General features: G+C 42.3%; 1 protein-coding gene across 5 annotated transcripts in view; it reads right to left on the bottom strand.

Annotated features, from left to right (window-relative positions):
* The window catches only part of FAM53A (family with sequence similarity 53 member A), a 67,400-nt gene extending 47,822 nt beyond the window's left edge, over positions 1 to 19,578 (bottom strand). For 2 of the 5 annotated variants that reach the window (NM_204388.3, XM_015285870.4), the window contains exons 1-2: positions 19,540 to 19,578; positions 681 to 933 (exon numbers count right to left, since the gene is read on the bottom strand). In NM_204388.3, coding sequence (NP_989719.3) covers positions 681 to 758 — 78 coding nt within the window. In that variant the 5' untranslated portion in view covers positions 759 to 933; positions 19,540 to 19,578. Of the gene's footprint in view, positions 1 to 680; positions 934 to 4,208; positions 11,326 to 13,877 lie in introns of those variants that run through there. The other 3 variants (XM_046939855.1, XM_046939856.1, XM_015285869.3) reach the window with 2 other exon arrangements.
* Between the last annotated feature and the right edge of the window lie 1,568 nt (positions 19,579 to 21,146).

Genomic DNA, 21,146 nt, shown 5'->3' with positions numbered 1-21,146 from the left:
CAAGATCAACAGGAGACACCTTTTCTTAAACCCTCTCTCTGGAGTAGAGTGAATCTAATCTCACAAATCAGATGTGAAGAGAATAGATTCCTTAATCTGAATATCACGCCTGAATTGCCCACAGGCTATAAACATAAATGAACACTAAATATTGCAGAACTTTTCCAGGTCCACCAGTCACCTGACACACTGATAAAGCAAGGATCTGCTGATGTAGATCGATAAGGCAATAGTCAGGAATCTTACTTTCAGCTCAACTGTGGTCAGTAGATGGTTATCTTCTCTTCCTCATGCTGATGTCTACCAACAAGTGGTTACTGATATAACTAAACAGAATTGTCAGATATCTAGCACATACAAAGGAAAGAAAGTTTCAGATACCAGTATTTGAAATTTTGCTGGGGGAAAAATAGAATATTAAGAAGCCTTGATAACTCTTTCTGTTCTTAGTATATTGGCTTTCAACTATTTAAGTGAAAATGGAAGGTTAAAAGATAAATCCAATAAGAAACCATCTCCTTAAATCAACCACACAAAAAATTTGCATTGTTTTCCCCCTTAGAAGCTCAATCCACAAGGCAAAGCAGTCCTAACCAGCTGATCTACACTCTTGAACATAGTTTTGAGTTGCCTTTGACTATACTGTACTTCATGTTTACACAATTTTGATATATCCTTACCAGATTAATATTGTACGTTTTACACGTCAGATCATCCAAGCTCTGGTTCTGCAGCTTTTCTGTTATTAGTGTTACCATTGTAGTTGTTCCTTTTCTGCTGCTCACACAGAAGTGTTGGAGGCTCTTAGGTGTCGTTTCAATAATCACAAGCCATTTCTGTTTTGGTTTAAAGTCTTGAGATTTATGCTTCCATCTTACTGCCAAAGTTTATTTCCAAATGCTGTCAGTGTTTCATGTCTGCTTTTCTGTAAAACTGAGACAGAAAAAGGAAGAAGTCAGAAACATCATTGTGTACATCATAATTAGTATTGTCATAACGTGACTTGTTTGGACCAGGAAGACATGAGCGCGTCCCACATTTAAACTACTACACTGAAAACTTAGCTAGGCGTACTACAACAGTCTATGAAACGTGATGCTACATGCCATACTGCTGTATGCTCAGCAACAGCTATACCATTTTGTTTCATCACTAAACCCTTCTTAAAAGAAGGGCAGAATAGTGGGTAGCTTGAGTGCTCTAACCACTTTCCAAACCCTCAGCTACTTCTAATGCATTCCTGTGGTTCTTGTTGTTTTTTGAAGACTATGTAATTGCTGTCTGTCAGCAAACATCAGATCTTAATCTGGTAAGCAGAAGATAACCATACATGTAAAAACATCACTGACGAAAGTTTAGATGTTTATATTCTTTGAGCAATCATTTGTATCAAGAGCAGCAGATTCGCTCTCTGCCTCCTCTCCTAAATGTAGACTCATAGGATCTCTAGGTCTCTTCCCTCAGCATCAGTAACCTTTAAATGCTGCAGTTCATTCCTCACTCTTCATGACACTCTATTCCGGCTGGTTGGTTATACCACAGCAAGTGACCTTCTTTTTTCTCAATTGCACCTCAATCCTCAACAGTTTGCAGAGAAAAACGTAATATTTTCCTCCTTCTATCACAAACTCATTTAGGTTCAACATGGTTCTCAAATCACTTCCAGTTTTCAAAAGCAAGTTTGCATCAATAGCAATCACAGTTTCTCCACACTACTTCCAAGGAACTTCCTTCAGTAACTTCGCCTTACTGCGATAACCAAAACATCCTCACTAAACTCAATTTTAACATGAGAATTTTGTTTTCATTTGCTAGATTTTAAAATGCACAGTAAAAACAAGTGGCAGAAAAATCACTGAAAATTTGTGTAAAATACTCCATCCTTTCCACAGTGTTCCCTATCAGCTGTTTAAGTAACCAGCAGTAGCAAGAGAAAAGTCCCTCGAGTCCATGACCCAAGTTAAACCCACTTAAAACTTTAAGGTATTAACTGTCTTGAGCAATTACCATTGAAACCTGGTATCTATTTGTTAGCTCAAATATGAGTGCATGGCCAGCATATGAAATATGTCACCTTCACAGACACCCATTTTGTCAGTTCCCTAATTAGGCTGAGAGCTGCCGAAAATCCTAACTTCTGACCATCCCTGCATCCCCATCCTCCTATCTAGTTTTACTTGCAACGAGGCAATGCTTACATCAATATATATTGCTACCCAGGTATCTGGATATGTGGAGACATTTTACCAAATGTGCCTCACCTTCCAGGAAAGCACCCAAAGATTTGAAATATTCACCATTTCTTGTTCTGAAATTACACCGAGTCAAATATCAAAAGCATTCAAGTTGCTATGCTCACTGGTAGAAGTTACATAAACTCTTTTCAAAGTAAGCATCTGCCACGGAAAGTGTGATTCATGAAATAGTGAGCAAGTTTAAGGGCAAACGTGAATTAAGTATTATTTCAAGTAGCACGCTCATGTGCATCGTAACACAAAGGGACATCTACCTCCCTTCTAGCCCAGGTAAAGTCACAAATAGATCTAGAGAACCAGGATACAAGAAAAAAACTGACTGGATGGCATAAGTCATCCATATGCTGCCTCAAACTATTGTGAAAACAAAGGACCTAGTAACCAGCACAAAGACTTTCAGATTATTTTGAGGCTTAACATTTCTGCAGCTAAGAGGCTACTGTTAAGAAACAGCTGAAAAGTTCAGCAGGTGCTTAATTACTAAGCTTAAGGCTTTTGAGGTTTTTCCCCCAGAAATAGAAGAAAGCAAATCCAATAATGTTATGAAAAAAAGAGGAGGAGCAAGGTTCTGATCTGTAACCAGTTCCCTATATAATGTATTTGTATTTTGCTTAGTCTTCTATCTTCAAATCCTACACTGGAAAAGTGTGCATAGCACAAAGAAGAATAAGAAGAAAATAGAAAGGCATTAATTTTTAGCTAATTGACCAATGCATTCAGTTACACGAGAGGATAATGGGGAGTCCCACAGCACTTTCAGAATCAAACTGAACCATACAACGATCATCCATTTAAAGCTTACCTGATGTTGAAAGTACTACTTGAGTTACAACCATGTAAGCACTCTCTAACCACATGCAGCCCAAATCTATTTGGTACCACAAGCAAAGCCGAAATTCCCAAAGAGTGTTTCTCATGTTGGCAACACAGCTATCAGCAGTATTTATTTTTATTTCAGATAGACATCAAAAAAGCTCTGCTGCTCCCCCCTCCCACCAGCAAACTCCATTTCTCAGAACCAAGCACGAAGAATGAGTTTTAGTTCAGACCAGAAGGATGCTTTGGAAGGGAATTCCCTCATCATCTTTCAGCGTGCTCTACCTCACATCACAGACCTGCCTCACCCAGAAGTAATCCACTCTGACAAGCTGCCAAGCAGATTCTCCTGTAATTAGGAATTAGACCCCTTCCCCCCCACCCCGTTCCAAAGCAAGGTCTGAACACGCCTAGCTCCTCTTTTCTAATCCATACTCTTATGTTACTCACATCCAGCAGTGCACAGCCAGCTGAATTCAGCCCTGCAGCCTCCGCACCTTCACTCAGTGACAGAAGTCCTAACTGCCATGAGCTGAGCTACTCATGCTCTACGAGGAATTACTTCTCTCATCCTTGCTACTTCACACTGGCCATTAGAAAATGGGAGGTTTCTAAGAGTCACTCCAGCTTCGCTGTGCAGTTGTCATTTTAAGACTTCACTAATATGTCCATACTACAGAATTTTCAAGTCTTACAAAATCTTGGCTCTCAATGCCTCCTAAAAGGAAGTTCTACAGGTTACAAAAACTCCTCGTGGTATTTTCACTTTTTTTGGTAGTTTTCATTTGCTTCAAGATCCTCTGCTACAGTATGTGCTTAAAGTACCCATATAAATGTTAGTCTCTTTATGTTCTTCTTCCTAACACGTTCCTTTTAGAGTTGTTTCAAGGCAAGTGACTTTCTTTTCCAATCACCCTTCAGTCTCATCAAGCTGAATGTCCCTCTTACTGCTTGGTGCTTCAAACTAATTGGATTTTCAGTCATAGGAACCCTTCGGCCATCCTTGTTAGGATGGATCCCGCTGCATTTGCATTACTTCAGCAGCCTCACAGCAGGGCTCTTCGTGCCACTAAGTTCTGCCTACAGCTGCAACCACATGCCCTGTGCAAGCCACAGGCACATCCCAAAGATACACACCTCCGCTGTCACCAAGACTCCACAGTCTGTCTCAACTTGCTTTGCTCAGCTGCTGAGATCTCCAAACCTGAAAAGAACAATAGCTCTTGGAGATCCAAGTTTGGTGAGGTCCTAAAAGATTAGGGCCATCTTTCCCTTAGCACACCATGCTTTATGGAGCCTGATTAGGTCGAAGTGAGAAAGCTGAGGCATCCAAGATAAATACGCATAACAAAAGATGTTAGAGTCTCTGTGCTGGGAGAGGCTTAATCTTGCTAGGATCTCCTTAAACTAGGAGGTGGGGGGTAAAGAAGCTATTTTTGTTGCTGAAAGACAGACTAATGAAAAGGAATAACATAAATGGGATACAATAAAACTTCAACGAACTCCAAATGCAACAGCAAGCCAAAGCTAACATTCCTCACGGATTGAGAGTGCACTGTGATGGATATCAGTCTCGCCATCATTTCCAAATTTAAATTTCTATTGTACGACAAATATCCTGAAATTTGAGCATAGGTTTGTTATTCTACTTCTACAGTACTAAAGGAAGAGGTTTTATTGCTGTATTTGTGTAGTAATACTAATGAAGAGTCTTATTTCTTAAAAGTTCTAGCCACAAGTAGCAATGCCTTATAACATCTCTGCCAAAACTAAGGGTGGAGAGAGAAGCACTCATGTCACAAATTCTGCATCTCAGTGATGTCATTGGGGTCTTTTTTGGGAAGACTACTAAGAATACAGATCCTCCTCCCCAGTCAGAGGATGCCAGAGGCTCATCTCATCTGACAACCTGCTTTCAAAGTGATGAAAAGTCTTGATGAAGAATAAAAAGCCAATTCAAAAATCTCTTCTTGGCTCCTAGAGAGTAAGGCAGCCAGATTCATTTCCAACACACTCCTACTGCTCTGCATCCTGCAGGACACAATGTTCCAGCAACAGCTCCCTTGCTGGGAAAATTTACATTGGTTTGAAACACTTCTAACAATTTCTCCTCTGGCCCTGAAATTCCATCTTGGATAAAGATAAAGAAGAAGAGATCATAAGATTTTAGATTATTTGCCCATAACACTCATGTAGGTGTTTCTGATGATCACAATTCCACAGTCCTACCTATGGGACTAATACTGCCCACTGAGAACATTCAAAGTTGTTCTCTTTTTTCCTTCGTACTATTTCCTACTCTTTGCTCAGTTAACTACACGGAGCCCTTATTACCAACAATCCCATAAAGACATACTTAGCCAGCTTCCAGCAGAAGAAAAGGATTAGCTAGAGTCAAAATTCCAATTCGGATAAGTAGGTCCTTTAAAATATTATCTCTGCTTCAGCAAGCCAAAGCAGCTAATCACCCCAGCAGTACTAACTCCAGATCTAGATGATTTTGCTACTAGACTTCAGATGAAAGATGCTGTGATTTTTGCCTCCTGGCACTTCCCTCAGCAACCAGGAAGCATTTCAAAACTGAAACACCATGCAAAATCAATAAAGTTTTAACAAAGAATTGTCCATCCCATTCCAACTTTGCCTCACTTCAAGCACAACTAGACGACCAGGGGCATATTTTTAGTGATTTTTAAACTTCTAAACTAATACTTTATGACATCTGAAAGAAGCTACATAATATCTAGTTTCTCCAGTGCACAAGTCCAGCTTCCAAATGGAAAGAGAACATTCTGCTTATAAAACACACTATTTACCATGGTGCTAAGAAGTTCACTGGGAGGCTAAGCATTCCTTCTAACATAAGACTATTATTACCAACTTTTAGCCCAGAAAGGTTATCAACAGCATGCATTTTAAGAAAACTATTTGGACTTTCTGTGCTTTTTAGCACTAATCTGCAGAGCAGTTATTTTGAAACATTCCAAAATTCCACATGAAGCCTAAGTTGAAGCTTTAATTATGGAGTTTTCTGCCACTACAGAACTATTCAGTGTTTCACGAGACAGGTATCAGAAGTAGACAGTCCCATGTGTTATACTGTGAGAGCCCTCTCCTTGTACTTAACTTTAACTTGCTGTGCAGCTTTCCAAGGTTCTCTGCATGTAGAAAAATACACTGTATTAGAATGACAAAGTTTCTAACCCAAACAGGGTGAAGAAGTATTGTTAATAACCACAGCTTCACAGCTAACAAACCCTATTTTAACAGTAGTTCTTCTCCCTAAAGAGATGCAACACAAAAGGAAAGGCTCAACAAAACCCTCCCATAGCTAAAACTCAAAATGAAGCCAGAGAAGCTGTTCCAACATCTGCAATTGAGAGAGTTTTAAAGACTGGAAAGGTATTTCTTGAGCTACAGACTCTCTCAGCTTTCTCCATACAATTCTTTCATAAGCCAGTTTTTATTAGAAGAAAGCCTCAACATTATGAGGTGTTCTAGCCTGGATTATGGTTGCCACAACTCCAACAGAAAACTGCGAGAAAAAGACAAGAAAAATGCTGGAAGGCATCTTTTATATTAACTGATGGACACTAGAATCAAGTTTCTCAGATATTTCACTGATTCAGGAAGCATAAGCAATATAAAGAGCTCAAAACAGTCCACAGAAGAACACACCTCACCTACTGTGCTAACAGGACTATATTTCACCACTCTAAGTCCGGAAAAAAGAAATAGGATTTGGGTTGTTATCGCCTCCAGCAATAGAAGAGAACAAATAGAAGGTCCACATGCCTCAAATGCGGAGAAATGGCAATGGAGCCCTGAACTTCCCTATATTTTGACCCTAAAGCATCGCCATTCCAACACCATCTGGTCACTGAGACAGCTCTGACAAAATATAAACTGTTAACAAAGACAGCATCCTATACGTGCCTTTATACTCTAACCCCTACACTTGAGATGCAGAAGCTCCTGAAAGAAAGGAGCAAAGCCTGAACCATCAAACACAGCCTTTGGACTATTCCTTAAAATGCAACATGTTTTGGCAAATCCTCTGAACTCGAAGGGAACAAGTAGTACTCATTTTTCTGATTGAAAAAACAGACTTTGTTCAAAGCCTCCCATGTGAGATGGAGAAATCTGCAAGCAGAAGAACCAGAATTAAACTAAAAAGAATATCCTGGCTGAAGTTGGTGGTTTCCAGTTTGCAAAATTCACAGCCAGATGATGTACTGCAAAGAGCTTAAAGGTGATACTTCAGCATAGAGGTTCTCCTTCAAATGCAGAATCCACCCAGCTTGGCTGAAAAACACATACAGAGCAAAGACCTAAACCTGTTTTCATAAAATCTGAATTTAGAAAAATGGAAGATTTTAATCTCTTATGGAATTAACTGTTGTCAGAAATACTGCCCTTAACCTCTCAGGTGGTTTGGGTTCATTTTTTATATCAGGAAGAAAGTCTCCTTCCAAAAAGCAGAAGGAAGGGTGAAGATAGGGGATGTTATGAAATACATTTCTCAAAACAATGGAAGCAGTGGGTAGAATTAGCCCATCAGACTTTTTCCAGGGCATACCTAAATAGCTAATGTATCACCACAGAAATTTAAAGTGAAGAGCTCAATCCAGTGCCAAAGGCTAAAGCTTTTACTATTGCCCGCTTGCATCAGTATGAAGTCTCGACCCATCTTTCAGACTTGAGGAAGAGTTAACATTCACATCACAGACAAGTGAGTCTGTATCTTCTGAAGTATCTTTGTCAGACACAACAGATGATCTGTGTCTTGTGTCTTAACCTGTATCAAGATACTTTTGTTATTAGTGTTCCTTCCTAAAATAATCTACCACTATTTAAATCACAGGCAAGGATTTCATTTATATCCTTTGGCAAAATTAATATCTACTATGTTCAGAGTTAGCTATCAGCATTAGTCTACGCCCAGTCATCTCCCCACAGTGTGGGAGCCTCACTTTTTCCTCCTCCTCCTCAGCATGACTGCAGAAAGCACAGCAATGCTCTTGTACAGAGTTGAGGAACACAAGTCTGTTCTACTGAGGCTTTTACACACAAACTCCATGCTTTAGCTATAATTATAAACAAAGTGTGCTAACAGTCATTATTTCAAGACTGCCCTAGCTCAAATTAGGTACGCTGGCCCATTTAAATAGTTCAGACCAAAATCAAACAGGCAATCATCACTTAAGAGTATTACTTCTACTTGTAGTCTATGACATCACTGACAGATTGAAGACTTAATTTCCTTCTCCACATAGTGTTTCAAAAATATTCTATTTGAAAACCCATGGATTATCATTTTTCTATCCAGCGAGATACAAAATTCACATTCACTGCAAAGTAACTTATACAGGGAATATTTGCTTATGGAGAAACATGTGTACCACCAACCTAAAACTAAAGCAAATGATTCACTTTATACAAGACTCAAGATATTACTTTACTCTAAGGCTGTGAAATGTACAAAGATGAACTGGTTCTAGTACCATATTTACCTCACTCCAATTAGAGAAAAGGCAGGGAAAAAACTGAAGATAAGCAATAGCATCACCTGCTTTCCCTTAGTGATTGCACTTAAAATGACAAGTCACACAGACACGTGCTTTAAAAATAGTCAAGGCCTGAAAAACACATAGCACTGACCCCTAACTTGTATGTGCAGTAAACACTCACTATCACACACCCTGACCCCTGTGAAAGGCTAAAACCAGTAGCAGTGCTGTTGTGCTGCCAAACCCTATGGTAGGCATTAAGGAATTATACAGGTTGCCCCTATACACCTCAAATACTACTAAGCCTCCTCCTATTTGCCTTCAGGTTCATTCTGAAGACTTTCAGACATCTGACTGGCTCATTTAGAACGAAAAGCCCAACTAGTAAGTTTGTTTTTATGATCCCAAGTGTGAAGTGTTCATGCTGTAGGCTTCAGGCCAGGTGAAAAACCATTTGTGTCAAGATGCTACTTCGTAGCATTTCAGAGACCTAACAAGCTGTATAATCTGCACACAGAGAGGTCTTCCAAACATTAGCCTGCGCATAGGCATGGATGTTAAAAACAAGGAACCTATGGCAGACCAAATATTTCTTCAATAAATAGCACAGCTGGTGAATTAAAGACACTGCTAAATTTAGAACTCAAGAGCTTAGCAGTGTTCTGTAAATATCCATGCATCTCGGTGCTTGTAATAGCACCAAGTCCACTCCCCCAGCCTTACTGCCCTAATTCTCCATATTAAGAGCAGCCTTTCCCTCAGGACACACAGAGCTGCACCCAATTTAGGCAAGTTTCAATCTCTGTCTAAAAAGTGTAACTCTCCAGAAGATCGTTTTGTAATTGTATCAAATGAGCAAGCGAGTATACCCTCATTTTAGCACTTCATTGTTTGGGTATTTGTATATAGAACTCAAAAACTTCAGAAAAGAAAGTAAGTTACAAGCAGAGCTATGCAATAAAGTCCTCTTCAGGCTTGCACTGGTAGTCCAAGATTTCTGCTACATCACCTATCTTAAAAGAGCACAGAAGGGCATTGAGCAGATACAGGATACCATATGTAACAGACAAAACGAGTACCCCCTCACAGCCCCAAGCTTGTTCTCAATCATGGCTGACCATACGCAATTACCCACCCAAGAAGCTTCAATTCCCTTGGCAGGAGACATCACCTCCAGGACTTCAGGAGGCAGCACTCAAACACCAAGTTTTCTAACACCAATCCAGCTACCTCTCCAAATAATAGCCAAATACCAGCTTGAAGTTGTCACTGGTGCTCCTTACTCTTCTAAACTGCTGTTTGGTGGCTTCCAACTTCTGTTTTGCACACCCTTATAAGTTCTCAAATGTCAAAAATTGCTGAACAGGCCCACACTACATATATACTGCTCTACCACATAGGAACCCACAGAAACAATCCACCAATACTACAAATATGAGCAGACCATGACTAAAGTTCCCTATAGCAGTGGAAAGAAATAAAGAGGACAGCAGTACATACACTTGATATCATGTGGACTTCCAACATTCAACTCAGATGTTGCTCCATGTGTCATCAGGGGCATCCCTCTCGCCAGGCTTATTCAGCTACTTAAATAAACTCCTTTGAGCTATGCAGCTTAGGTTCTCCTAGTTCACTAAATCATTCCAGAAGCAAAGCAACTGCTTTTCTTGTCTGAACATTCAGCCTTCAACTACACACTGAACAGCTTAATCAGAAAATGCTCTGTTAAAGAACTCAAGATGCAAACTAAGGGGGGGTAAGACAACTGCAGCAGGGTATTTAGGAAAAACTTTTGTAACAATTAGAACTAATGGAAATCTCATGTGACAACAGAAGTTACACCACGAAAGAGAAGATGACTATGCCAAAACAGGGAAAAAAAACAGTTTAAGTTGAACTCCCTCAAACTACATTGGTGTTTTTTACTTTTTAATGCTGAAAATAGATCTTCGGCTTGAAAGAGAATCTCAGCATTTTCAGTGTGCACCACCATAACCCTATCAGATGTTTAATGAATGAGTCACTAATTCTACAAGAAAGGTCTGTGGAGAGATTCATTTGCCAAAGTGGATTATTGAAGTCACCAGGACTCCAAGCCACATTTACTCTCACCCAGCATAGGGTACATAGCCTTAATGCAAAACCATGCTCTTGGATGGGAAGTAAGCAGACACAAGGTGCCAACCAGCACACATGTATCATCGACTGTGTGTCAGTTAGCACAGTGCAGTTTTACCTGTGCCCCAAGAATGCCTGACAAGGAGTGAAAGTTGGGGCTGAGAAAGTCTTCTGTTTTAAATCTTTACTGATTAAGACATAAGGCTGGGGCTTTAAATGGTGGCAGGTAAATTGCTTGACTATGAAGTCAAGCACGTACATCTGCAGACAAAAACAGTGCAAGAGAGCACAGGACCATGAGTGTTTAGACAAGAAAACTGTGTCCTCCCCACCTGGGCAATTATGCTTACAGATGACTGCATTCTGACAAGATCAGCTCCCAGTAACCAAGTTGAAGGACAAAACAGTAAAGATTTTAATCAGATACAGTCAACAGCAAGAGAGATGCAAGCTTGTCCTTTCAGCTCTTCACTTGAAAACTCTCAGCCTTCCAAGTGAAACATTTCAAATGAAATCTTTCAATACCGATAATAGTGTGCTTTATCTAAACACACTCCAAAATAAGCTTCTGAGATTACATCTGAGATTCTGGCATCCTTGCTCTAGCAAAGGTTAAATGTGCCATAGTCTGTAAGGAGCAGTAGTATGTTTCCTGCTGAAGTTCTGAAACACCAAACCACTGCGTTCAAGGGAAGTCAACGGCTGAGCACCTGAACCCAAAGAGAACTTCAGTGATAAACAAGCTTCTGACAGCTGCAGCCTACTCCACAGGTGCAAAAAGCATTTGCTTCAGTTGGGTTCAGTTTAACAGTTCACCTAATTCAAAACTTAAAAACTGGTTTGGTGTTATTTGACCCTGCTCAAGCAAGAAATGGGGAGCAGGGAAAGGAAGGCCCCAGCCCCCCTGCCCTCTCTCACTAGTTCTGCAGTCCTGCTGGAAACACTGCTCTTAGGGCAGCCAAAATCAGAGTCATATATTATTTTCAATTAAGCTTATTTGAAATGCTGCTTTGAAGCGTCTCAATTAATCCAATTTATTTAATACAGTCTTATTTAATAAAGACTTTGACAAACAAGGTACATTAAATTTAATCTCACTTTCAATCCAAGAGCAACTGAAGTATTATGTACGTCTTACTATGACAGAAAAGTGACATTTAATCAATTTCTAGGTCTGTACACCTACCTGTGCAACGTACTGTAGGGAACCTGCTTCAGTAGGGGGTTGGACTTGATGACCTTTTGAGGGCCCTTTCAACCCCTATGATTCTGTAATTCACATTTCATCACCCACACTGTTTAACACCTCAATTCCAAGAGAGGCTGCCTTACATTTGGCAACACACTGGAGGTCAGGAGTAACCACTGAAGTGCTCTCAGCTAGGATTTTACAGACCAATATTAAATGTTTTTAGAAAAGAATTACCGGACTTTTTAAGCCTTCTCTGAATTTAAGACTGCAGCATGATTGCCAAGGATAGATGCCTGTCTCCTTGGAGCACACAATGGAAATAAATGGTTACAAGAAATTATTACACTCTGTAGCCAACAGCGTTAAAACTGTACTTGACTGCATCTGGGTGATGAGGATCAACTGCTACACGTGTAGATTGCGCACAGTGCAATGATTAGAGCAAAACTGAGAAAACTGCTGGAAAGTGGAGATTAAAGTTTACAGGGATGGAGGCTGGAAGAACAACAACAAAAAGTATTTCCAGAACTTTGTCAAACAATTCTAACAGAGCCAGGGCTTGCAGAAACTCTTCACTAAAAAGTTCAAGATTTCTTATGTCAATTTAGCTGGGATTTCGCCAGGCTGTTACATGACAGGTTTGAGTCCAGGCAGCAACAAACCACTTAAAAGTTTTGGACATTGGTTTCAGAAGTTTCCCTTCAACATCAAAAAGAGTCAAATTCACGTTACTGGTGCCTCAAATCTCAGTTTTAAACACTAGAAGGTAATGAGGAGATGAGCAGCAGCCAATCGTGTTCACTTTGGCATCCTAGCACAGGGTTTAGGGACAGGAGAGAAGCCACTGAGGTCACACAGTCAAGTTCAATGACTTCTGATGCTGGCAAGCAAGTAAAGGCTCTACAGTGAGAGCAGCTCTTGTTGGATAACCATACCCAGAGAGCAGCTATCAGAGGCACACAGGAGAACACAGCAAGCAGGAATCCAGTTCAAGTCACTGATTTCATTGCCAGTAACAAATGATGGGACAAATAGCAGAAAAGTAGAAAGAACTGCAAAACAATTAAAACTCTGTACAACTTTGACACACTGGAAAACTGTTCTGAATGATATCAGATACAATTCAACCGTGAAAGGAGTGCTTGGGCAGCATTAACCAAGCAAACAGCAAGGTGAGGGCCTCAACAGAAAGCTGCTGGCTGCATTGGAGCAACAAGCTGGCCTTGAAACAAGGGTTAAGCCCTTGTAGGCAAGTCAAATGTTTGGAGATGCATAAACAAGAACACACATGAAACAGCCTTAGCCCAATCAGCACAGATAAGTCTCAGCTAGAATACAAAGTTGGGCTTCAAGCGCCACACTTGAAGACCAATGTAAGCTAACTTCGTGATTATAAAAAATAAAAAGAACAATTAGAGCTGAAAACACGACCTCCCATGAAGATATGAATACACTGGCTTTACATAGGCCAAAATCATCACAAGGCTGGGGGGAGGGCAGGGAAGATGTGGGGAGACAGAACACGAAAAAACAGGAAGATAACAAAAAAAACAGCTCAAATATTTTTGAAAGATTACTAGAGGGATAAGAATAGATCCCTTATGCCCATGGGATTAGACAGTAAGCTTGCACTGCAGAAAGGAACATGTCTAGCTCTGTATTCAAAATGAGTTTTAATGCCAAGGACAAGCAAAATGCTGAAATGGGGAAAAAGTAGAGCTGGTCAAACTTCTTATGAATCACATTAGATGCACAATACGGCTGGCCATAAGGCTTACAACCAGCCCACATCCTTCTCAGCCATTTTGGGGGCTATCTTAATTTGAAGCTACTGTAGTATCTTTGCCCATCATCCGATGAGATACTTGATTCTGAATGAGCTAGAAGTCAGTCTTTCCATTTTTCAGAAAACAACTTCACAATTTCTAGCTTAACGTTTGCTTGTCCAGATGCCTTTGGTGTACGGCAACAGAAAACTCATACCTGCCCCATACTTTGCTCATGCAGAAATAAATCAAGTCCAATTATATCTCACAGCAATATAAGAATTTCAGCAGCATTGCTGTATGCTGTTGGTATCCTTCTGCTCTGACTAACAAATTCCAGAATCAGATGCCCTCTGACAACAAAGCAGCAGCACTCCAGTGATGTAATGGCTTTCCCTGTGGTGTCACAGAGCATCCTCACAAAAGCACATGCACACACCTTTTTCTGCAGTTATAGCCTTAGGCTTGGCTACAACTTCCTGCGCATGTTAAACACCGCATGCAAACTAAATACTCCAAAATAAAAACTGACAGATACAGAACCTTGAAGATACGGAGCCAAAGCAGACAGCATTAGCTACAGCCAGAGGAAGTCTATGCCCAAATTAAGTTATACATTCACACTGAAAGTGCAAACTTTGAAGTCATTAAACTGGGGAAAAATGAACTAAGAGCTTAAGCACAAATAAGACACCTAAGAAGCATACAACAGATAAAATACTATGTATTTTTCCTCCTCTGTAATAGTTCTGGTAGTATAAATGGCTCGCCAGATACAAATCTGATCTATAGGTCATCATTCTGAACAGATTTGAAAAAAACCTGGAGTAAGTGCAACAAGCAGCCTGCCTCACCTCCAGAGTACAATGATCTCTTACTCAAACACTGAAGTGAACAAGCCTGGTCAGGATGCAGTGTTGATAAAAGAAGACATGGTAAGCAATCACACACCTAGCTAAGCTCAAGGGGAACACCATGTCTAGAGAGGTGAGCAGCCATGAGCTTAAGCTTCATGTCCATGTTTCAGTGACGACTATTCTCTTCTAACCAGGAGCTCTGCTTGTTACCTCACCCTTCCAGGCCCTTACAGAGAGCCACAGCACTTCAGTTCAGCCCAAGTTATCCACACTCCTCAAATTCATCAGCTTGGCTTCATTTCTAACTGTATCCTAAAAAAGCAAAGATGTGGTTCTAGGTACTCACTCTTTTCTCCTTTTCCACTAGAAGAAATATATACCGTGTTTAACCAGTTCACTGATTAGCTACTTACCAAATGCTGTTTTCATTACTCCTCTCTCCTCCTCCTCCTCAAATATGGTGAAACAAATGATGCTAGGAAGCACAGCAGTAGTCTTAGGGCATGCTTACACAGCACTGTGCTCCATCCCAAGCAGGACATAACAAGTAATTATTTGCCACTGCTATTAAGACTATGATAAATAAGGAAAAAGCTTTGTTCCAGACCCATTCAGCCAAGCACATTTCCACAGTTCCATGTCTGATTCACATCCTACACCACAGCAGACTCCAAGCACACCAGCCTTTTTCACATTCTGCATGTGATTTCTGGACTCTGGAAGTTGATAAAGCAACACGGTTTGACAGATCCAAATGACATGCAACTTTCTTTTTTCTTCCTTCAAGTTTTCACCCTTCTAAAATCAGAAGAGGTCAAATCAGAACCCTCAAAGGAATACATCTGTCAGTGGGAAAGTAGGGGGAGTTAAAGGAAGCAGTAACTTTAAGACAAGAATTTGCCCTATGAGCAAGCTTTGACAAGTAGAATAAAGAACCCAAGTATCCACTAGTAACTGCATGAAGTGAAAGACAGGAATACTGCAAAACATAAAGCCACAAACAAGATAGCAAGACATAATATAGGTGCAGAGTACTGAAGGAAGAGTGTAGTACCATTTACCTCAACGCAAACTGCATAGAGAAGAATTAAACATGCCATAATAATATGAGCTGCCCAATTAGGCCGAAAAGCACATTTACCATACAAATTTTAAAAACCTCCCAAACCCCTCAAAGGCATTAAAGCTGTTCACAATGTTATTTGAGATGCAAATTAGAGACCTAAAGTTAATATGGCACCAACAGAAGCTCCTATTATTCCTCTTCTTGGCTCAAGGGAAGGTGACGGTAGAAGAGGAGCCACAGCCCTGCCCTATGAGACCCCATTAGGACAGTAAAGGTTCTCGTTTGTTTTTAAAAAGTTAACTCATTTCGGCATTAATATAGAAATCTCCAAATTACAATTGTGATCCTCCATAAACCCATAAGGTTTAAATGCACTAAGAAGTAGCAGCAAGCCAACTGCCTGGGCTGACAAGGAGAAACAAGTTTTCTTCAGCAAAGAGGAACTCGTGTCCTGTCTTCCCAAATCACAGACCTCAGCACAAAAGTAAAGGTGCAGACACTGCTGCTGCAGTCATTTCACCAACCCTTTCCTGTACCAGCTGGGTTCCAATTTTAAAGCTCAGCAAAAGCTGCTTTCTTCCATCTCAGATGCCTTTCCTGCAACGACATGCGTTTCTGACTGTACTGAGACAGTTCTGCAAACACTTCTAATGACAGCTCTAGGCAAAACGCAGTTTGGTTTCACACCCCTAGCTCTATCTGTACCCACACACATCAAAGGGCAATCACCATCTCTGGCACTGGGTGAGGGTCTTTGTGTGCTCCCAAAGCTCTGGGCCTGCAACCTGATTTACCATGGCAGGTATTCTTCCCCTCACTTAAATACTAGAGGTTCATTTTCACAGGTCTTCAACCAACATTGTCATACCAAATTCAGAGCAATGATGCTAACATTAGGTAATCACAACCCTTGCCCTTACCACTAACATCAATAAGCATTACACATGTGATGAGCAGTGTTTCAGTAACAAAGTGCAAAGCTAGTGCAAAGGCAGTGCAAAGCTAGCTGTATTGCTCTCATTTTGCAATTCATTAAGTTTTCTTTATATACAGCAAAGAAACTTTCTATATATTCTGAAGTGTGATCTTCAGCTGCTTTCATGAAAGAATACCGCTGTCAGGAAACCAAGAGCCGTAACCCAGATAATGTATTTAGCAACAGCCCTGCCTGCTGCCTCACCCCAAGCTAGCAATTCACAGAAACACGGCCTTCACAAGTTTTTTATGCCCACTACAAAACACTGACAGTTGTGACTTCCTTGCCAGCTTGCTGATGACATTACTGCATGAACTGATTGACTCGAGAAAAAAAAAAAACAGTAGAAAAGATTAATATTAGAGAGCTGACAATTCTCTTCATTTTAGGTTCTACACTTGCATAGCCCATGAACAACAGATGACAAATGTAGTAATTTAAAAATAGCCCAAATTTACTTTATAGATATAAAAATTTCAAGCAGTTTTCTTCTAAAAGAACATAATTTGTATGCTTGCAGGGAAGAAGGAAACTCAACACTGCCAAAAGGCAAAATTGCTGTGTATATTATCACCTCCCAACTATGCAAAAAGAAATGTAAACAACAATATAAGTACTAATACTTTCCATTAAAGGTTTAACAAGATTTCTCACTGCTATTTAAGAGAATTCAAAGCAAAAACAGAAAGGGCAAATTCTACAAACAAAACTCAAAACCATCATCAAAAAAGTGTGGGAGCAAAAAAAAAAAAGAATCATGTTTGGAAAGTTTTAAGTACACATGTTTCTAAAGGGAATAATCTATCAAACCACAGGAGGTGACTAGAACTGCCATCATCACTGCTAGCACAAAGGAATGCAGATTGGGGGAGGCAATAGAGGAAGGGGGAGAAAGGAGAGAGAAGGAAAAAAGGGTCGGTACTAAAACAAGGGAGCCACAATAATGGTTACCAGACTCTCAAGGAATTCTTATAGGAAAGAATCAGCCCTACGTACCATTTTAAAATAAAACAATGTAATAAATTGAAGTAATCTGGAAGTTCAATTTTCCAGTTCTCAGCCCAGGGTATTTTCATGAATCCAACTTTATGCCATGCACTAAGCTTCTAAAGATTTTACCACAAACGTGGCAAATAAAGGTATTTCTTAAAGGTATTTCAGCCTCCTCATTCTTCCCACCCACAGTACCCTGCACTAAACAGCTTTCAAGAGGAAACACAGAAATTAACCACACCCAATCTAAGACACTTCTTTATAATCACTTAACTAACTTTAATTTTCAAGTTAAGAGACAATAACAATGAGTTACACACTGGCAGATACAGGCTGCTGGAAGACAGGCAGATGGCCACAGCACAAGGTGGCCTGGAAGAGTATCATTAGGGAAGGATCTTGTAGATCATTTTCAGTTTATATCTAATAGCCAGCATGCACTTCCATGTGCCGAAGAGCCTCATTACTGACTAAAACGAGGGATGATTAAAAGTAACTGACATTAATACAGATAGCATTTCCCAGAAATTCAAAATAAATGAGTAGCAAACAAATTTTTTAGTTAGCAGTTCCACATTAACCACACGGAAACCACCTTATGTAAAACTGATCTAGATGTACGCTTTAGGTCCCTAAAAAAGTTGATTTTCTGCCTCAGAATGTGCGTCTCCCAGGCATTTCAGAAGTACAGTAATTGTAAAGATACAAGCTCTTGTATCATGCCCATTGCACCTCCAATAAAACCAGATCTCAAGTCACATGCTCTGTTAGGAAAGTTTCTGCCATTCAGCAGACACTGTGCTCCAGATTCCCTAAGCCTGACCTGAAGCAATCAGCCTATTCACAATTAAAACCCATCCAGAAATATTTCAGCTCACCACAGCGTGCAGAAACCTTCTGCTTCTTGCCAAAAATGGCCTGCATGGAAACGTTTCCTAGCAGTTAGGCTACAAATCGGAGGCAGCGTAACCATAAGGGCTGTAATCAGGGTTCTCAGGAGCTAATTTTAATGTAAGCACAGCAAAGCAGAACAGAGCTCAGCTCTTCCCCAGGCCTGGAGCTCAGGGCTGAAAACAGCCTCTTACCCTTAAGTAACAGTGCTGCTACAAAGCACAGGAATTTTCTGAGCACTTACGGGGGACACGGGCCTTACCTAAAGAGAAAGCCACTCAACTTTTAGCTGTCTGCTAAGAGAGAAGTGACGCAATGCCAACCCAGAGGGCCACCTCCCGCCGCCAGCCCCGGCCCCACAGCCCCTCCAGCCACCTCAAATCCCCAGGAACCACTCTTATGGAATCCTACGTGCATGCTGCAGGAGCATTTGGCGAGCCAAAGGGCCTGAACAAAGCCTTGAGAAAAGCTGGCACAGCACAAAGAGCCCGTTTAGGAGTGGGTCTGAAGCTTCAGCCCGTTACGCTGAGGCCGTCATTCCGAACCGAGCCGCCCGACGCTGCTGGGGGACGGAACCAACCCCAGGGAGCAGCCCCACGCCTGCACAAAGGCCTGGAGAGCTCCTAGATAACCAACCGGCCTGCTACCTGCTGATTTTAAGTGCCTGCCAAATCCCTCTTAAGACTCCGAACGCCAATGAAGTATTCCTGGGAGGATTTCGGGATGCTTTTCTAAAAAATGGTCGGCATTACATACGTTTTTTCTCCTTTTAGCAGGGCTGCTGCCATCCCAACTCTCCCTCTAACGGCAGCGGAAAATGGAGCCAGGCTCACCTCCAGCCGCAGGCTCAGCGCAGCCCCACCGCCACACACGGCCTCACATAGGAGGCCGCCGCCACATGGAAGGGCAGCCCCGGGTGCCCTCCCCGCACACACAGCAGCTACCGCAGCTCCGTGAAGGGGCCTCAGCCTCACCGCCCGCCCTGCTCCCACTGCACGGCAGCTCCCAACCACTATCGCTAAGGGCCGCCGGACACCCGCTGCCCTCGCGCCCGGGCCCGCGGCCTCCCCGCCGCCGCCGAACCCGTGGCCGGTACCTGAGCCCGCACGGGCCGCCTCCCCTCCGCATATGGACCAGGCTCCTCAATGGCAATTGAACAAAACACAGCTGGCTCCGCCCCCGTCCGGCTCCCACGCGCTCCCATTGGTTACAGCAGCCTCCCGCCGACCTTTCACCCGCCCTACTATTGGGCCGCGATGCGCGCTGGCCCCGCCCACAAGGGGCTGGAGGCGGGCCTGTGCCCCGCAGGGCCATACAGCTGTGGGGTTGGGGGGACGCGGCAAACTACAGCCCCCAGGAGGCGTTGCGCCTGCCTTATCTCATTGGCGGGCCCGGGAAGCGTACGGAGCTGGGCTTGTGCAGAGAGAACTGCGCTCCTAGCCTGGGGGCGATGACGTCATCGCGTTCCCGGATGGGACCGCAAGGAGGACGCGGGTACGCGTGTAGCGCAGCCAACTGCACCGTGCGCCTTTTCCCGGGACGTACGCATGCGTAGTGGTGGCAGTGAGGGGATTACCTCAGAATGGGCGGAAGGCGGTTGCTGCTGCCTGGGCTGCTCGCGGCAGCGGCACAGGGGCTCGGCTAAATCGAGAGCTCTTGGGGGCTGGAGTAAGGCCTGAACGTGCCGCTTAAGGTTCCTCCAGCCCACCGCCACGGTTTTTTCCTCGCTGGGTCCGGCTATTCTCTTGTTTTCTTGCCTTCCCCGCAGCTGCCTCTTCCCGGCTGCTCAGGCAGCGTACCGGTGGGGCTGCACTGCCCTCTGCCTGCTCCCCGCCTCGCACAGAGAGCGCCTCAGGTGCGGCTCCCCGGGGGTCCCGCCTGGCTGGGGCCATCTTCTGCTGTCTCTCAAGATGGAGGCCAGAAAAATAAAATAAAAAAATCAAGCTGCTTGTTATTCTGCAAGGAATATTCCTATGGGAGTTTTTCAGAAGCAGTTATGAGTCAATCGCAGCGAGGAAGTGGGATGTGTTTGGGCAGCAATTACACCGTACGCTTGTCAGGGCAGAGGCTGCTTTATGTGGGTGCTTAATCCCCATCCTTCTGAGAAACCAAACCCTGATTTACTGTTGCCTACAGGCCTAACATCGCTGGCTTACGGGTATTTTTTTATTAACGGTGACTACTAACGAGCTCTTGGCATCCCTCTAACAAGCATCTGCTATTTCAGCCTTCTGCAACCTGTCCATTAGATTTTCCATGCTATGCTTTGTTTCAACACCTTTCCTGTGACGCAGAAGGTGTTATTCAGTTGTCTGTACCCCATTATACTGTAAGATTTTGATGAAGTACAAGACCACACTGCAGCAGGTATCTGAAGTTAGGAATGCAAAATCCAAATCAAAACTGTTCTGGTGACATTCTTATTTCACAGTCATGGAATCATTTGAGTTGGAAGGGACCGGTAAAGGCCATCTAGTCCAACTCCCCTGCAATGAACAGGAGCACCTACAGCTCCATCAGGTGCTCAGAGCCCCATTCAGCCTGACCTCAAGTATCTCCAGAGATGGGGTGTCCACCACCTCTCTGGGCAACCTGTGCCAGTGCCTTGCTGCCCTTGTCAAATTTTAACTCTAGGAGACCAATACCTTAGAACTAATTCCACTTCAAACAGCATTGCCAGCTTGTGCCCCTTGTTGTTTATTA

The sequence above is a fragment of the Gallus gallus genome, chromosome 4, assembly GCF_016699485.2.
Source record: "Gallus gallus isolate bGalGal1 chromosome 4, bGalGal1.mat.broiler.GRCg7b, whole genome shotgun sequence".
In the NCBI taxonomy this organism is placed as follows: domain Eukaryota; kingdom Metazoa; phylum Chordata; class Aves; order Galliformes; family Phasianidae; genus Gallus; species Gallus gallus.
This window is presented reverse-complemented; position numbering and strand designations above follow the sequence as displayed.